Genomic DNA, 18235 nt, shown 5'->3' with positions numbered 1-18235 from the left:
TGAGCAAGGAACAGTCTGGCATAGTGGTTCCCAAACATTTGAACCTTAAGATTTTTAAACTCTTATAAATGACTAAGGTATTAAAAGTTTTTCTTCATGTGGACTGTAGCAACAACTTTACCATATCAGAAATTAGAGCTAAGAAAAAATTAATAATTAGTCTTATAAACACCAAACAAAGGCTATTTTATGGTAACATAAATAGCATGTTCTTGTGAAAAATATTTTCCAAGGCAAAAACAATTTGTAGGAAAGTAGCACTGTTTTACATTTTTGCAAGTCTCTTTAAGTCTAGCTTACGGAAGAAGAAGCTGGTTTCTCCTATCTGCAGTTAAGTTGCTACATTATTGTACAACATGTATCCTATAGGAAAATTGGTTGTGCATTGTACATACATAGTTTTCTAAACTTTTTCTTTCAAGCTGAGGTTTCAAGTTAACATTTCTCCCCTTTCTGGAAGACTCACCATGAAGGGCAGAATCAGTATTTATCCACAATCATCAAGCATTCCTTCCCTAATGAAAACTACTAAGCCAAAATTAAGGGAAAAATATTTTAATCATTTTTATAAGAACAAAAAAAAAAACTGAGACAGGTAAGAGAAATATAAGAGAATCTACAAAACCATAAATTACATTGCCTTAAACCTTGACATAACCAAGATGTTGAGAATAAACAGGTATCCTATCAGTAGATTTCCATTTCTCTTCTCCAAGGCACAGTCTGGGTGAAAAATCCAACAAAGAGATCTTCCTGGAACTCCAGTGCTCTAACCCAAATGATAGCCTATCTGTCTGGAGCTCACTTCATTTGCTCCTCAAGCCCCTTCAGACTAGACTTCTGATTTCTTCTTTCTTTTTGACCCTGAATTCGAAAGAGCTTCTTCCTGAGATCCTTCTGTCGTTTCAGCTTCTCTTCTTGTTCTTTCTGCTTCAGTCTGAAGTGTTCTTTGTTGTGCAGATGCCGTTGCTCCTTGGCCTTCTTCAGCTTGTGGCCATGCACTGTACTTAGTGCATCCAGCAGAGCCAGGATCTGAAAAGGACAAAACTCAGTGAAAATCAGACTGCTCTAGCAGTGACAGCATGCCTTCCTTCGAAGTTTAATGGGACCTGTACACTTCAATTGACTATCAAAACTAGACTCAATTCATGACACAAATGAATGTTAACTAAGTGAAAATTTATCCTGAACTAGGAAGTTATAATTTGAACGAATGTATAAGTTGAAGCCTATTTACTTAGCAAAATACTTTAATAATGGTCTTCAACACAAAACTACCTTTAGATACTATGTACAACCAATTAAGACAGAGTGATTTACAAGCTGTGTGCCTATTATTTCCCATTAAAATGCATGAGGCAGGGAATGGCTAAACAAAAGAGAAAAAAACTCTAGTCTTTCCTCTAACTGCCATTTTTAATGCCTTGAGTAAGTCTGGCCCTTATCCTTTCCTGATGAAAAATGAGAAGAAAGCAGAAATGCTAAATGTGCTACTGAGACAGCATTATTTTCACATCTAAATGCAGCACGCAGGAAGCCATTATTGACATTACCTTCCTTTCATGAGGCTCCCGAATGACTGTAGGTCTCAGCCTGTCCCTAGGTGTCTTGCCTGCTTTTGCCTGGGTCTTAGGCTTGTTCTTGAAGGGCAGAGCCTTCTGCAAGGCTTTTGGAATGTGCAGTGAATTAAAATGTTTCTTCTGTCTCACAATCAGCTGAAAAGAAAAAAAAAGATGGTGACATATTTAAATTATGACCTGTATGCATTTAAAACTTGCATAAAATCTTCTCAATGGGGGGATGCTGGGAAGATGGCGAGGGAGTAAGATGGAGCTGATGCAAGCTCCTGTACTCATGGGTGAAAATCCTGGCAGATCTATACAGAAACAGCACAATAAACCATCGGTTACCCAGCATTTATGAAATTAAAAGACCAGAGATTGTGACCGACGCTGAAACACCAGACAGTGGCAGAGTCAGCTACTGGAGCTGGGACACACGCGGCCCCTGTGCTGCCGCCAGGTCTGGGAGCTGGGGAGTCAGGTACTGGAGCCGGACACTCCAAGCCCCTGTGACGGTCCTGGGAGACAGAGGAGTCAGGAACTGGAGCTGGGACATTCTCAGCCCCGGTGCCGATGCCATACCTACCGGCCTGGGCAACAGAAGGGTCAGTTGCAGGAGCTGGAACACCAAAGGCCCCTGTGACGCCGCCATAGAGACAGGCCTGGGCCCTGAGGAGCCAGCTACGGGAGCTGGGACACTCCAAACCCCTGTGACGCAGCAGAGGAGCCAGCTATGGGAGCCGGGATGTTTTCAGCTCCTGTGCCGCTGCCACAGCGACGGGACTGGACGCTGGGGAGTCAAGTACGGAAGACGGGATGCTCCAAACCCCTGTGACGGTCGTGGGCGGCAGAGGAGCCAGCTACTGGACCTGGGACGTCCTCAGCCCCTGTGCCGCTGCCATAGCGACGGGACTGGACTCCGGGGAATCAGGTACAGGAGTTGGGACATTCTAAGCCTCTGTGCCACTGCCACAGAGACAGGACTAGATGCCAGGGAGTCAGGTACAGAAACGGGGACATTCCAAACCCCTGTGACGGCCCTGGGAAGCAGAGGAGCCAGCTACAGGAAGGAAACATTCTCAGCCCCTGTGCTGCTGCCATAGCGACTGGACTGGACGCCGGGGAGTGAGGTGCGGGAGCCGGGACACTCCAAATCCCTGTGACGGCCCTGGGCGGCAGAGGAGCCCGCTACAGGAGCTGGGACATTCCCAGCCTCTGTGCCGCTGGCGTAGAAACGGGCCTGGGTGCTTGAGGAGGTGGCTACTAGAGCCGGACATTCAGCAGTGGTAGGCGACCTATGCAGGGACCAGCGCGAGGACCAGCGTGAGACTAGGTGGAGACGAAGAACATCAAGAAACTTCAAGGAGTCTGCACCACTGAACTTAACAAGGATCATACCACAGAAGTTTACACCATAAACCCAGGGTTTCAGAACAGATCAATTTTAGAAGCAGACACTAACAAGAAGAGTCTCAAACAATGGGAAGACAAAGAAACAATCCCCAAATGAAAGAAAAAGCAGAGTCTTCAAAAAGAATGTTAGATGAAATAGAGGCTGATCAACTATCAGATAGTGAATTCGAAGCACGGGTTATTACGAAGTTCAAAGAGCTCACAGTGAACTACCAGAAACTACAGGAAAACTACAATGATCTCTCTGTAAACTACATCAACATGAAAAAGGAAATGGAAACTATCAGCAAGGGAGGAAATGAAGAGGAAATGAAAATACAATTTCCGAATTGAAGAACACAGCAGAAAGTTTCAAAAGTAGGATAGAGGAAGCGGAGGATAGGATTAGCGCGTTGGAGGACAAGGTAGAAAGCATCTCACAGAAAGAGCAAGAAAATGAAAAGAGGCTCAGAAAGAATGAAGAGGGATTAAGAGAAATGCAAGGCAATATGAAATGTAATGATATCCAAATAATAGGAATACCAGCAGGAGAAGAAGAAGAAGGGATAGAAAACATATTTGAACGACTAATGAGAGAAAATTTCCCTAATTTGATAAGAGAAAAAGTCTCACACATCCAGGAATCACAGAGAGTCCCAACCAAGAGGAGCCCAAGGAGGCCTACTTCAAGACACATCATCATCAAAATGGCAAAATTCCAAGACAAAGAGAGAATCTTAAAGGCAGCAAGGGAGAAAAAAGAAATAACATACAAGGAAGCCCCAATAAGGTTAGCTACTGACTTCTCAATGGAAACACTTCAAGCAAGAAAGGAATGGCAAGAAATATTCTAAGTATTGAGAAACAGAGGCCTACAACCAAGGCTACTTTACCCAGCAAGGCTCTCAATCAAGAGAGATGGCCAAATAAAGAGCTTCCAAGACAAAAGAAGCCTAAAATAATGCGCCTCCACCAAACCAGCTCTACAAGAAATACTAAAAGGACTGCTTTAAGGGAAGGAAGGATAAGAGGGAGACAGAGAGGAACACAGGTACAAAAATGGCAATGAATAAGTAACTATCAATAATAACCTTAATCGTAAATGGATTAAATGCTCCAATCAAAAGACACAGAATAGCTGAATGGATAAGAAAGCATGACCCACACATATGCTGCCTACAAGAGACCCACCTCAGGACAAAAGACCATCACAGACTAAAAGTGAAAGGCTGGAAACAAGTTTTCCAAGCAAACAGACAAGAAAAAAAAGCTGGGGTAGTAATTCTCATATCGGACAAAATAGACTTCAAAAAAAATGCCATAAAGAGAGACCCAGAAGGTCACTTCATTATACTCAAGGGAAGAATCCACCAAGAAGACATTAACATTGTACACATATATGCACCAAACATAGGGGCACCCAAATATATCAAGAAAATCTTAGAGGACTTCAAGAAAGATATTGACAGCAACACAATTATAGTAGGGGATTTGAACACCCCACTATCAAAAATGGACAGATCTTCCAAACAAATTATCAACAAAGATATTGTGGCATTAAACAACACCCTAGATGAAATGGACTTAACTGATATATATAGAGCCCTTCATCCCAAAGAAGCTAAATACACATTCTTTTCAAATGCACATGGAAGATTTTCAAAGATAGACCACATGATAGGACACAAAACGAGCCTCAAAAAATTCAAAAAAATTGCAATCATACCAAGCATCTTCTCTGACCACAAGGGACTGAAATTGGAAACCAACCCCAAAGAAAAAAACCCAAAGCACCCAAAATCATGGAGACTGAATGGTATGCTATTAAACAACGAATGGGTCAAGAATGAAATTAGGGAAGAAATCAAAATGTTTCTGGAAACAAATGAAAATGATCTCACAACAGCCCAAAACTTATGGGACACAGCGAAGGCAGTCCTGAGAGGGAACTTTATAGCAATACAGGCCTACCTAAAGAAGATAGAAACATTTCAAACAAACAACCTAACCCTACGCCTTCAAGAACTCGAGGAAGAACAACAAAGACAGCCCAGAGCAAGGAGAAGGAAGGAAATAACCAAGATTAGAGCAGAATTACATGACATAGAAATTAAAAGCACAATTTTAAGGATCAATGAATCCAGGAGTTGGTTTTTTGAGAAGATAAACAAAATAGACAAGGCTTTAAGTAGGCTCATCAATAAAAGGAGAGGACATAGATAAACACAATCAGAAATGAAAGAGGAGAGATTACAACTGATACCACAGAAATAGAAGGGATTGTAAGAAATTACTATGAAGAACTGTATGCCACGAAATTTGAAAACCTAGGGGAAATGGACACATTTCTAGAAAAACACAATCTTCCAAAACTCAATGAAAAAGAAGCAGAAAATCTAAATACACCAATAACAGCAAAAGAAATTGAAGCAGTAATCAAAATACTCCCATCACACAAAAGCCCTGGACCAGATGGTTTCACAGGAGAATTCTACAAAGCATTTAAGGAAGAGCTAACCCCTATTCTCCATAGACTACTCCAAAAAAATCCAGAAGGATGGAAAACTCCCAAATTCTTTTTATGAATCCAGCATCATCCTAATTCCAAAACCACATAGAGACACAACAAAGAAAGAAAACTTCAGGCCAATATCACTGATGAACATAGATGCTAAAATCCTCAACAAAATATTGGCAAATCGCATCCAACAATATATCAAAAAGATTATACACCATGACCAAGTGGGATTCATCCCAGGGATGCAAGGATGGTTCAATATTCGCAAATCAGTAAATGTAATACATCATATAAACAAAAGCAAAGACAAAAATCACATGATCATATCAATAGATGCGGAAAAAGCTTTCGATAAGGTACAACACCCATTTATGATAAAAACACTCAGCAAAATGGGAATACAGGGAGCATTTCTCAAAATAATAAAGGCCATATATGAGAGACCTACAGCCAATATCATACTCAATGGGAAAAAACTAAAAGCTTTTCTACTAAGATCAGGAACAAGACAAGGTTGTCCACTTTCACCACTTCTATTCAATATAGTCTTGGAAGTTTTATCCACAGCAATCAGGCAAGAAAAGGAAATAAAAGGCATCCAAATAGGAAAGGAGGAAGCAAGACTCACTGTTCGCAGATGACATGATAGTGTACATGGAAAATCCTATAGACTCTACCCAAAACTGCTCGAACTAATTAATGAATTTGGCAAAACAGCTGGTTACAAAGTCAATATCCAGAAATCAAACACATTTTTGTATACCAACAGTGAATCAGCAGAAGCAGAAATCAAGGAAAAAATCCCATTCGATATAGCAAAAAGAAAAATAAAATATCTGAGAATAAACCTAACTAAGGAGGTAAAAGACCTGTATGCAGAAAACTACACAGCCCTGAAGAAAGAAATCAAGGAAGACACAAACAAATGGAAACATATACCTTGTTCATGGATTGGAAGAATTAACATCATCAAAATGTCCATACTACCCAAAGCAATATACAGATTCAATGCAATACCTATTAAAGTACCAATGGCATATTTTACAGACATAGAATAAACACTTCGAAAATTTATATGGAACCATAAACGAGCCCGAATAGCAGCTGCTCTTTTGAGAAAGAAGAACAAAGTAGGAGGGATCACAATACCTGATATCAAACTGTATTACAAGGCCACTGTAATCAAAACAGCCTGGTACTTGCCTAAAAAACAGGCATATAGATGAATGGAACAGAACGGAGAGCCCAGAAATAGACCTAACTCTCTACAGTCAATTAATAATCGATAAATGGGGCAGTAACATAAAATGGAGTAAAAATAGCCTCTTAACAAATGGTGTTGGGAGAAACCTGAGCCACTGACTTACACCATACACCAGAATAAATTCAAGGTGGATAAAAGACTTAAATATAAGCCATAACACCATTAAAGTCCTAGGGGAGAACATTGGCAGGAAAATTTCAGATTATTTCATGCAGCAACATTTTTACTGATATGTGTCCTCGAACAAGGAATATAAAGAAAAGAATAAACAAATGGGAGCTCATTAAAATGAAAAGCCTCTGCATGGCTAAAGAAAACAACATTTAAATAAAAAGACAACCAATTGTATGGGAAAACATATTTGCCAATGATACCTCAGACAAAGGTTTAATCTCCAAAATATACAAAGAACTTACATGGCTCCACTCTAAGAAGACACCCAACCCAATTAAAAAATGGGAAAAGGACTTGAACAAACACTTCTCCAAGGAGGACATACAGAACATTCAGAGACACATGAAGAGATGCTCAATATCACTAGCTATCAGAGAGATGCAAATTAAAACTACAATGAGATACCACTTAACACCAGTCAGGATGGCTATCATAAACAAAGCAACAAGAAACAAATGTTGCAGAGGTTGTGGGGAAAAGGGGACCCAAGTGCACTGTTGGTGGGATTGCAGACTGGTACAACCATTATGGAAAACAGTATGGAATTTTCTCAGAAAAATAAAAATCGACCAGCCTTTGACCCAGCAATTCCACTGCTGGGATTATATCCTAAGAATCCTCAAACATCAATATCAAAGAACCTATGCACCACAATGTTCATAGCGGCACAATTTACAATAGCCAAGAGTTGGAAGCAACCTAGGTGCTCATCAGTAAATGAACGGATCCAAAAATTGTGGTACATATACACAATGGAATTCTATGCAGCAGAGAGAAAGAAGGAGCTACTACCTTTTGCAACAACATGGATGGAACTGGAAAGCATTATGCTGAGTGAAATAGTCCAGGTGCTGAAAGACAAATACCATATGATCTCACCTTTAACAGGAAGCTAAACAACAAAACAATCAAGCAGAAAAATAAAAAAAAACAAAGACACTGAAATAGAGAACAAGGGGACAGTGACCAGAGGGGAGAAGGAAGGGAAGGTTAAGGGAAAAAAGGGGGAGGGATTTGGAGGAACAAATAGGAAGGACACAGGGACGAGAACTAAGGGGGGTAGAAATGGGAGGGAGGTGGGGAGCAAGGGGCAGGGGAGGCTGGGATGGGAAAAATAGAGAAAAAACTGTACTTGAAAAATAACTAAATAAAATTAATTAATTAAAAAAAAAAAAGAAAAAAAAATCTTCTCAAATGGATTGACTTTACCCCAGATCAGTAACACCAGAATATGCTGACCATCAGAAACAAGGATTTAATAATCTATCAAATATGGATTGCCTCAACAGACAAGCACAGCTCTAGGCAAAACAGAGAAATATATGAAATATATTTACAATTCATTCAAGAATTCAACTGTCCTCATTTCTACAGGATGAACTATGGGAATCTCAATAGAATAGCTGAATACATCCAAAATTTCTTGTAATGGAAAATTCTGTCCTTATCTTTAGGGGACTAAGGTGATATTTTTCTAACCTAACAAGAATAATCTGGCCGTTCATCTTGACTATCAACCTCTCTTAAGGACATCGTTCTTCCCCTAATCAAAGCCAGTGTCTCCTTCCTTGATTCTCATTGAGAAGTTTAACTTTATTCTGTTTCTAATAGAAAACCAGCTGAGAAAGTTGAGATTTAAACAACAAATGAAGGCAAGGCACTCTCTACATTTAATTTTTAAAGTAATCTAAATTCTATGCTTAAATTGAGATGCCTCAGAACTCATTAATAAGTACAGACTTTTGTCCCAGGCCTTTACCAAGGTCAACATCAACTAAGAATATTTCTGCTATGCCCCTAAATTAATTATTGAAAACATCATCTACAATAATGTTCAATATTCTGTTTTAGGAAATTAAAATGCCTTAGAATGAAAGAAATCAGAGAAATCACCTTCTCACTTCACACTGGACAAGAGGTACCATGTCCTGAAGTGTAGTGTATTTTAAGAGACACTCATGTAATATGATTCAAAATTAACTATTTTATAGAAAAAGTAATGCCAGGGAAACTTCTGTCTCAAGCAGAATGGCAGACTACTAGCCTGAACTACCATCTTATTACAAAACAATTAAATATCCTGCATTAAAACAAACAACTATTTTCAAATATATTGTTAATCTGTGAATAAAATAATGAAAGTTCTGACACCAAAATCTAAATGAAAATAGAAAGGCACCGAGAACTTAAAAGAAAAAAAATACTGGTGAGGTCAACTACTGGCAAGAATACGGAAAAACCAGAACTCCAATAAGCTGTTAGTGGGAGTCTAACTAACCTGGTGTGACTTTAAAATACTGCAGGCATCATATACTGAAGTTTAACAAATGCCTACTCTGTAACCCAGCAATTCTACTCTTGGGGATCTATGCAACAGAAATACGTGCCCACGTACACCCAGTAAGTCACATATATGTTCATGGCAGCATTTATAATGGCCAAGTATTGGAAAGGAAGTCCATCAATAGATAAAACTGACCTCTTCATATAACAGAATTCTACTCAACAGTAACAACTGGGTGTCTGCTATACCCAAGAACTTGAATAAATTTCATAATACTATTGAAAGAACACAGGCAAAATATGTGCTGTATTTTATATAACTCAAAAACAGGCTAAACTAATTTACATATCAGGAGTTGAGAAGGTTAGTGACTGGGAGAGGTCACATTAGGGGCTTCTGTTGTGCTAGTAATTCTACTGTTTTATCCAGGTGGTGGCAATATGGTTGTGTTAAAGTTCAATAAGTTGTACACTTCTGATTTGTGTACTTTTCTGTATGTATATTACACTTTAATAAAAATGTTTATTGAAACTTTCTCCTAAGCCTACACTACTTGAATAAGAATTAGCATTGTTTTTAAAAGTAATAAATGAATATGGTGAAAAAAAAACAGACCAAGAGAATAAACAATGAAATCTCTTTTTTAAACCACAGAAAACTACCATTAATCCTTTCCTGTGTTTCTTCTACAATAATCTATGAATATACAACATGTTCATTCAAATTTAATGATAGACTTTTTACTTAAAAATTCGAATCACAGAAAATATTACACACAAAGCATCTGGATGAGCCATCTGCAGAGCACATGAGTGATAATACCTTATACAGAGAATCCTTGCTGGGCTTTAGTCTGACATGATGGGTGAGCCGGAGTTGACCAGTTGTCCGCATTCCTGACCAGGTATTTTTTTCACCAACTGGTTTCAGCAAAGATGTTACTGGGTTATAGAAGGCTGGAATGGAGACAGGATACCAAGTTCTCATGAAGACAATATCTGGAATGAGAAATTGAACATTTTCAGAAGATTTATATCCATCTGTCAAACAAAAGAACAAAATGTTCACCCCAAACTTCTCTAGCTAGTTGCACAGTATTTGAAGACAGATTTTACCAAGTAAACTACCCTTGAATATCATAAAACTTTTGCGTGTTTTGGCTGAACTGGCTCCAGATACAGTGTTACTTGGCACACTGCACCAGATGCTCCAAACAGGGAGACCTCAAGCTCATTCCAGCTTTCTTTTTTCTTTTTTTTTTTTTTTTCTTTTTATCAATGTGTGGTTGCCTCTTGTGAGTCCCCTGCTGGGAACTGGCCTGCAACCCAGGCATGTGCCCTGACTGGGAATCGAACCGCGATACTCTGGTTCGCAGGCCCGCGCTCAATCCACTGAGCTACGCCAGCCAGGGCTCATTCCAGCTTTCTAAAAACCTAAACTACGACCTCTAATCCATACTAGCTAGAAATCAACAGCACATAATAACATGCTATCATGAACATACCACAAAAGATATTTACCACTCATCAGCAGCTTATCTTCAAAGCTGGCCCGGAAAGCTCCTTCTGGAGCTCGGAGTGCTTTCTTGATCTGTCCCCTTATTCCACTGACCGTTCGAACCATAGCACCTTCAAATTTGGCCACTTCTAAGGCAGAATTAAACATTCCCTACAGTATATATATAAATTTAAAAAATACACACAAAATCAGATACTTTTTAGTTCATAAATACATCCTTGGTTATAAAACATAACACAACACACTGAAGGATGATAAAAATAATAATAAAAATGTATTTTCCTTGTAAAAGTCAAGAATTAATGGGTCAAGAAGAATACAACTCTATTTTATCTTCCCCTAAATAATATTAAGACTCTATTATGGGATCATTAACATGTTCATCACTGATATCATTGTTGAATAGAAGATCCTAACATATTTGTTGGCCTGAACTGCACTAGACAGCCTTTACTGTAATCTCACAGGGCTGGATTGTAGCTCATTTAGCATTACTTAAGGTGCACACAATCTGAAAATAAAAAAGAGCTAGATAAATGCTACATAAAAGAACATTTTAATACCACCTAACTCTGTGTTAATGGGAACACCCCTTCTAATGAAATTTTCAATAAAGGTTGTTCAAACTACCCTGCTATGTTATACTGTGTTAGTGTCCATTTCTCTCTACACTTGCCAAGAAGTCTTTTTAGAACTGCTTTGTCTAACTTTCTACTGATCTGTTCGACAAACCCATGATTCTTCTCTTTTCCTAAGGCAAATCAAAAAGGTAGGAAACAAAGCCCAGTGAATGATTACACATTTCAACACTCTATGACAGTCTCATATGGAAGTAGTAATAAGTTAATAGTCTCATTTACTAAATATCTCTATTTTACTTCACCTTAAGATTTCTGAGAATATTTAAGTAGCACAGAGACCAACAGAAAGAAGTAAACTAAAAATATCAAAGATCAAATTTATAAAAGATTTAAAATCCTGTCCTGAAAACATCAGACCTATATTTCAGAAGCATTTCATTCCTCCTTTAACAATACAGGGGTGGGTAAAATAGGTTTACAGTCACAATACAAATAAATACAGTAATTAATAAATTATAATACAAGAATAAACCTACTTTTGTCCACCCTGTATCTATATTTGTAGATATGTGAATATACAGATATACAGACCTTAATGAATGAAGTATTCTTGAAAATTTTATATGGAAAACCTGTTAGCTTTAATTTTTTCACAATTTTTATGGATTTATCCAGATCAAGAACAATTCCTGTGGCAGCAATCCGGAAATCGGGCTAAAAAGGAAACCCCCAAAATTTGAATTCAGGAATAGTATGAGCAAAAGAAAAACGACAATTCTCTGTAATATAACAAATTAACAAAGTATACTTCATTTACAATCAGCTAAGGAAAAATAAGAATACCTGAACATACAAAACAGTATTTTAACAAAAGCTATCTGAAACTATACAACACACATATATCAAATTAATGATGATGTCTTCAGTATTTTCCTGAGCATGATTTCATAGTAACATAATTTCACAACAATGTTGTACTTGGAATAAAAAGAAATATGAAAATTTGGTTATAATGTTTAAGAAAGTAAATTTTGGACCTTCAGGTTGGGTTCCATCTGCTCATTATTCTGTTTTCTTTTCTGTTAAATGGTGCCAATAAAACCTGCTCTGAGTGATCAAATGAAGACTGTGTGAATATACTTTGCTAAACCAACATTACAGGGAGGTGGTCCTGCCCTGGCTTGTGTGGCTCAGTGGACTGAGTACTGGCTTACAAAGCAGGGGTTGCTGGTCAATTCCCAGTTGGGGCACATGCCTGGGTTGTGGGCTGGGTCCCCAGTGGTGGGAGCAGGTGTGAGAGAGGCAAACACACATTGATGTTTCTCTCCCTCTCTTTTTCCTTCATTTCCCCTCTAAAAATAAATAAATAAAATCTTTTAAACAAATTACAGGGAAGTGGTCTTATATCTAGCTAGTATCTGACATATCCCCTGAACCTAGTATAGTATTTAGCACATGGTAACCACTGCTTCAATATTTTTAGAAAAATAAGTCCCAAAAGTGTGTAAAAATATAAAATGTCATCAGTACCATTACAATTCTTCTAACTCCCTCTTCTCCACTCCGACAATGTACTTAAAAAGCAAGAAAATTAAAAACAAAAAGAAATTCACTCTACACACTAAAAATGAGTAATTTTCAACTTACAGTTTCATGTACATATTCCATATTCAAGATACAATTCAAACACAATATGTAAAATAAAACATCCAAGATATTTACCGTTATACCACTGACAAACTGTACTGCCAACACTCCAGCTCCTTGTGGAGTAATAGGACCTTAAACAGAACAAAAATATACAGTGAATCACAAAATTTGGGGTCTGTTTGACATACATACTTCAATCCAAAATAAAGAGAAAAATATTATGAATTGAGATTTCATAAAAGGAAAAAAGCAAAACTATAATGGTAAAGCCTAAAAGGTTTAAATTAACCTATAAGCAAATTATTCTTCATCACGTTTTACCCCAAAAGGTTGCTCCACAATGCATGTGCTGTGGGGTGTATTTTAAAAGCCTTTGTCTTCCATTATGGTCTTCGATATAATACAGCGGGATGGTCTGAAACCTCCTCCACCCTACAGAAAAAATGACTGGATCTCGGGACTTGAGGATTTTCTTGTACCAACGATGTTTCTTCAGGCGCATCTGAGAGGAGAAGAGATTTCAATAAGATTATTCAGTGAAAGTATGTCCATAAAAACTTCAACGGTCAATCACACAGCAAAGGGTACCTACCTGTACATATCCAAGACTGCCCTCACTATTGCCCAAACCACCCAAAATAACTGGGTAATGGGGGTCAAAGTTAAGCACGAATTCACAGGGGACGTTCTCTATCTCAATTCGGACATACATCCCAGGTCGAAAACCCTCATATTGAACTCTGGCTTCATCATCTTGATCTTCAAATTCTGCCCGGTTAAGCTATGCATGAGAAGAAAAAAAATTGTTTTTAATTTAAAAAATCCACAACGCTGTTATCTTTAATAAATATAAGATTAATATATAAAAATGAATGATTTCAAAATGAAGGGACCATGAACAGTATTATTTAGGCTTTATCCTAATTGAAAATAATATGTATTATATTTGCATAGTTTGTTCAGGATATGTCCCAACCAGTTTCTTCTCTGTTGTTTCAAGGTGTAGCAAATATGAGCAACTCAGAAAAGATCCCTTAATGCTGGTTAGCAAACACTCTCGACTTACCCAGTTTATTTCAAACTTTTTCTCCGTTCTTCAAACACCTAAAATCAACCTCTTCATCCTCATTCTTTTTTTATTTAAACATTTATTTATTTTTAGAGACAGGAGGAAGAAGGGAGAAAGAGAGGGCGAAGAAATCAATGTGTGGTTGCCTCTCACGTTCCCCCTACTGGGGACTTGGCCTACAAGGCAGGCATGTGGCCTGATTGGGAATCGAACTGATGACCCTTTGGTTTGCAGGCCGGTGCTCATTCCACTGAGCCACACCAGCCAGGGCCATGCTCTCATTCTTAGTACTTTTCCTAATTTACTCAAAAGCTAAGCAATCTAAAAGATCTTCAACAGCTAACCCCCTACTGATGTTTACACCCAAATCTAGCCTTTTACTATAGCTCTACACTGTTCAATATGGTAGCCACACATGGCTTTTTAAATTGAAATTAATTAAAATTAAATAGAAACTTAAAAATTCAGTTACTTGGTCACATTTCAAGTAATCAGTATCAATCTGTGGCTAGTGGCTGCAACCCAGTGCAGCTCAAACACACACTTCCCTCATCAAAGGAAGTTCTACTGGGGGGGGGGGGGTTTGGTGGGAGGCTGTTGCACATTACTTATCAATCCATTTAACATCAAACTTTATTTGCACACTAGGTATCATCTACTCTTGGACTTCATTCCAACAAATCTTGCCTGTTATTTCCCTTATCTTAAAACCTTGTTTTGACTCAACTTCCTTTAGTAGTTCCCCATTTTTCTGCTTTTTTCTGAAGAACAATGTCACAGAAGTTTTCTGTAGTTACAGTCTCCATTTTCTCTGCTCCCATTCTCTTAAATTCCCTAAAATTGGACTTTAATAATCCACACTCCATAAAAATGCTTGACAGAGTCACTTAAAGGCCTCAACATTCCTAATCCAGTGGTCATTTTTGTCTTAATTATAGTTAACATATCAAGGACATTTTAAGTAATTTATCACTTCCTTCTACAATGTCTTCCAGCACACCATATGTTCTCTTAGATTTCTGATGTCTCCTGAACACTGCTCAATAACCATCCATGATTCTTCCTCTCTTCCCAGAATCTCATAATGGAGTACCTACCCAGTGTAGGTACTGGTCCTCTTCTCTCCTGTCTCTATATCTACTTTCCATGTCATCCCATCCATCTCATGGCTTTAAGCAGCATCTAGATCTAGGTTCCTGGCTCCAATTTCTCTCAGGAACTCCTTACTCACTACTTGCTACTCTACTGTCTGAGAGATAACCCAAACCTAACAGATCTAAACTTCATCTTCCCAAACCTATACCAACTAAAAGTTTTTCTGTCTTACTTACGAAAACCCAATTCTTCCAGTAAGTCATCATTATTTTCTCTCTCACATACCCAACATTCAATCCCCACATTCAGTCCACTAGGAAATCCTACTGATGTACTTTTAAAATAAAGTATAAACCCAGGATTTGATACTTTCTTTCACTTCCACTGCCACACACCTCCCCATCCCCCCTGTGTGAGTTATCTTACTTTCATCTTACTGAATACTTGCCAGAGCAATCCTTTCAAAGGTAATTAGATCATATGTATTTCTCCTCTAATCACAGAGCCCCTATTTCACTTAGAGTAAAAAAAGTCTGTCCTTTACAATGGCTCACAAAGTTCTAAGCGATTTTAAATTGTAAATGCCTAATGCAAAGACTTCAGAACTAGCCTTACATTTCTCATTCACTTCTGTCAGGTCAGTACAGACCTGAAACCACCATGTTAACAACCAGTCAATAAGGATACTTCTTTGAGTAGATGAAGGCCTAGGTTGAGTAAAACCTGTTGATGACATTTTCACAAATTATACACTTAACTTGCAGAAGATATATTAAGGTATGTTCCAGCTTACAGAGATTCTTAGTAACGCCACTTGTCAAAGCACTCACATTGACTCCATACACATCTTTGTATATCTTCCAGAGTTAGTTCAACATCCCCAGTAGCAGGGCTAAACTATCTCCCTTTCAGCATTTTACATGCCTCCTTTACATGCCTCCACAGCTGACCTTAACTCAAAATATCCCGTGAATTCCAACCAAGTTAAGTTTTCAGAAAACCCATCCTTAAGAACACTGGTGTGTACGTAAGCCACATAGGCCAAGAATCACCTCCTTATTCAGATGATTTGATCATGGTTGCAGGAAGTAGTAATACGAATGCTAAAGCAATGCTGGCATTTAAATAAACTCACTGCCTCAAATAACTATACTGTGAGACCCTCAGAAGTAGCAGTAGCATTTCACCATTTCTGTTTCTTCAGCACTTAATGTTTGGTGCAAAATAGACACTGACTGATATCTTTCTGGTGAATTTCTGAAAGAAACAGATGACTGAATAAAGAAACACACTAATCTGCACCTTGATCTTGGAGTCCAACTGAGAAGGACAGAAATAAGTCAAGGAGCAGAGAGCCAGAGTAAGTTAAGTATTCATGACACTGTATTACAGCCTTGAAATAAGGCTGATAGGATCTTAGCTTTCTTACCTGTGTTTGTTTCTGCATTTCTCCTTTAAGATCATCAAAGTATGTGTTTTCTCCTTCATCATATTCCGCATCAAACAACTCCTTCAATTTTCTCTTCTTATCCAAATGCTTTTTCTTGGCACTTTCCTCTGCTCTGGGTTCAACTTCTTCTTTAACTTCTTTCTCTACATTGTCAATCTTAAATTTCCAGAAAAGGAAATATTGTAAAAGCTCATGAAGATCCTTTTTCCTTTTTTTAAACAGATTTTAAAACTTCTATTGAGCTACAAAAACCTAACTTATGATCATCATGAAAACAAAACAAAACACAGCCTTAGGCTGTAAATAACGTACTGCCATTCCTTAATCTGCCTGGGAATGCCAAACATGAAAAAATAATAGCAAATGTCCCAAGCCCAGTTGTGCCCAGATACTGTTCTAAAGAAATCTCAGGGAGAAGAGGGAATTAGTTTTTCTAAATGGCATTAAAATTTTTTTTGCTTAGATATGAGTAGTTTCTTCCATTTAAAAAAAATTTTTAATTCACTGGGGGTGACACTGGTTAAGAAAATTATATAGGTTTCAAGTGTACAATTTTATAATACATCATCTCTTTATACTGTATTGTATGTTTACTGTCCCAAGTCTCCTTTCATCACCATTTATCCCCATACCCTCTTCTGCCTGTCCCCAACACACTTTCCTTCCTGTAATCACTGTACTATTGATTATCTATGTCCATGGAGGTTTTTTTCTTAATTCCTTTATCTTTTTCACCCAGACCTCTAACCCCCTGCCCCCTGACAGCTGTCAGTCTGTTCTCTATGAGTCTATTTCTCTTTTGTTAGTTTATTTTGTTCATTAGATTCTGCATGATTTAAGAAGAGAATGATAGCAAAAGGAACAATAATGACCCAAGAGCTAAAACTTTCAATGACTGAAGAATCATAATGATAAGAAGGGGTAACAGGTATTAGTCCAAATATCAAGAATAACAAATAAACCCGTAACCTTTTATCTGACTCCAACCTCCATGTTTTCATTAAAGAATCCACCCAGTCTCTAATCTACACAGATAATAAGATTAGGATTTCTTAAAACAGGTCTCCCTTGGAATATACTGACCACAGATCAAGGACCAGTGGCTGACACTGGCCATGGCAAATTCATACCTGAGCATCCAGGCCTGATTTTCCCTTGTGCACATCCCCTGTTTCCAAATCTTCAAAGTCACCATAGAGCTCCTCTGGGAAAAGAACAATTAAATAACTCCTCCGTGAATAGGGTCTGCATATGACACTCCAGTACCACTCAGAATCGATGGAGAGTATGTTCTGCACCCCAAACTTCATTTTTACTATTCCTATTACTATATAACCCAGAAAAATCCTGCCCTTACATAGGCTTCTTTTCCTTGTTACAACCCAATCTACATTTCCATACTTTACTTCAACATCCCACATAGCCAAGACCTATTTTTCCCATACAGGTAATAGACACCATAGCAGAGATGCACAGTAAGTGCTACATACAGCCCTGCAGGTGAGACCCCCAAAACCAAAAGTTCTAAGAGCGACTTGAAAGTCCATGGTTTAGATAACAGCACATGTGAAAAAGAGTCTCACCAGTAAGCTCAACAAGGCAAAACTGTGTGACATACCTAGAGGAAAACCTTATATTACAAAAGAATAGTGTCTAAAATAGTACCTAAAAAGAATTA

General features: G+C 38.1%; 1 protein-coding gene across 2 annotated transcripts in view; it reads right to left on the bottom strand.

Annotated features, from left to right (window-relative positions):
• Positions 1 to 539: 539 nt before the first annotated feature.
• BMS1 (BMS1 ribosome biogenesis factor) overlaps positions 540 to 18235 on the bottom strand; it is a 60249-nt gene continuing 42553 nt past the window's right edge. For both annotated transcript variants that reach the window (XM_037141773.2, XM_037141774.2), the window contains exons 14-23: positions 17688 to 17761; positions 16537 to 16713; positions 13536 to 13724; positions 13265 to 13445; positions 13016 to 13074; positions 11885 to 12007; positions 10715 to 10862; positions 10017 to 10192; positions 1554 to 1715; positions 540 to 1032 (exon numbers count right to left, since the gene is read on the bottom strand). In XM_037141773.2, the coding sequence (XP_036997668.2) occupies positions 802 to 1032; positions 1554 to 1715; positions 10017 to 10192; positions 10715 to 10862; positions 11885 to 12007; positions 13016 to 13074; positions 13265 to 13445; positions 13536 to 13724; positions 16537 to 16713; positions 17688 to 17761 (1520 nt within the window). In that variant the 3' untranslated portion in view covers positions 540 to 801. The remainder of the gene's footprint in view (positions 1033 to 1553; positions 1716 to 10016; positions 10193 to 10714; positions 10863 to 11884; positions 12008 to 13015; positions 13075 to 13264; positions 13446 to 13535; positions 13725 to 16536; positions 16714 to 17687; positions 17762 to 18235) is intronic.

This window comes from Artibeus jamaicensis, unplaced genomic scaffold (genome assembly GCF_021234435.1).
Source record: "Artibeus jamaicensis isolate MK-2021 breed Jamaican fruit bat unplaced genomic scaffold, CSHL_Jam_final contig_687, whole genome shotgun sequence".
Taxonomy (NCBI): Eukaryota; Metazoa; Chordata; class Mammalia; order Chiroptera; family Phyllostomidae; genus Artibeus; species Artibeus jamaicensis.
This window is presented reverse-complemented; position numbering and strand designations above follow the sequence as displayed.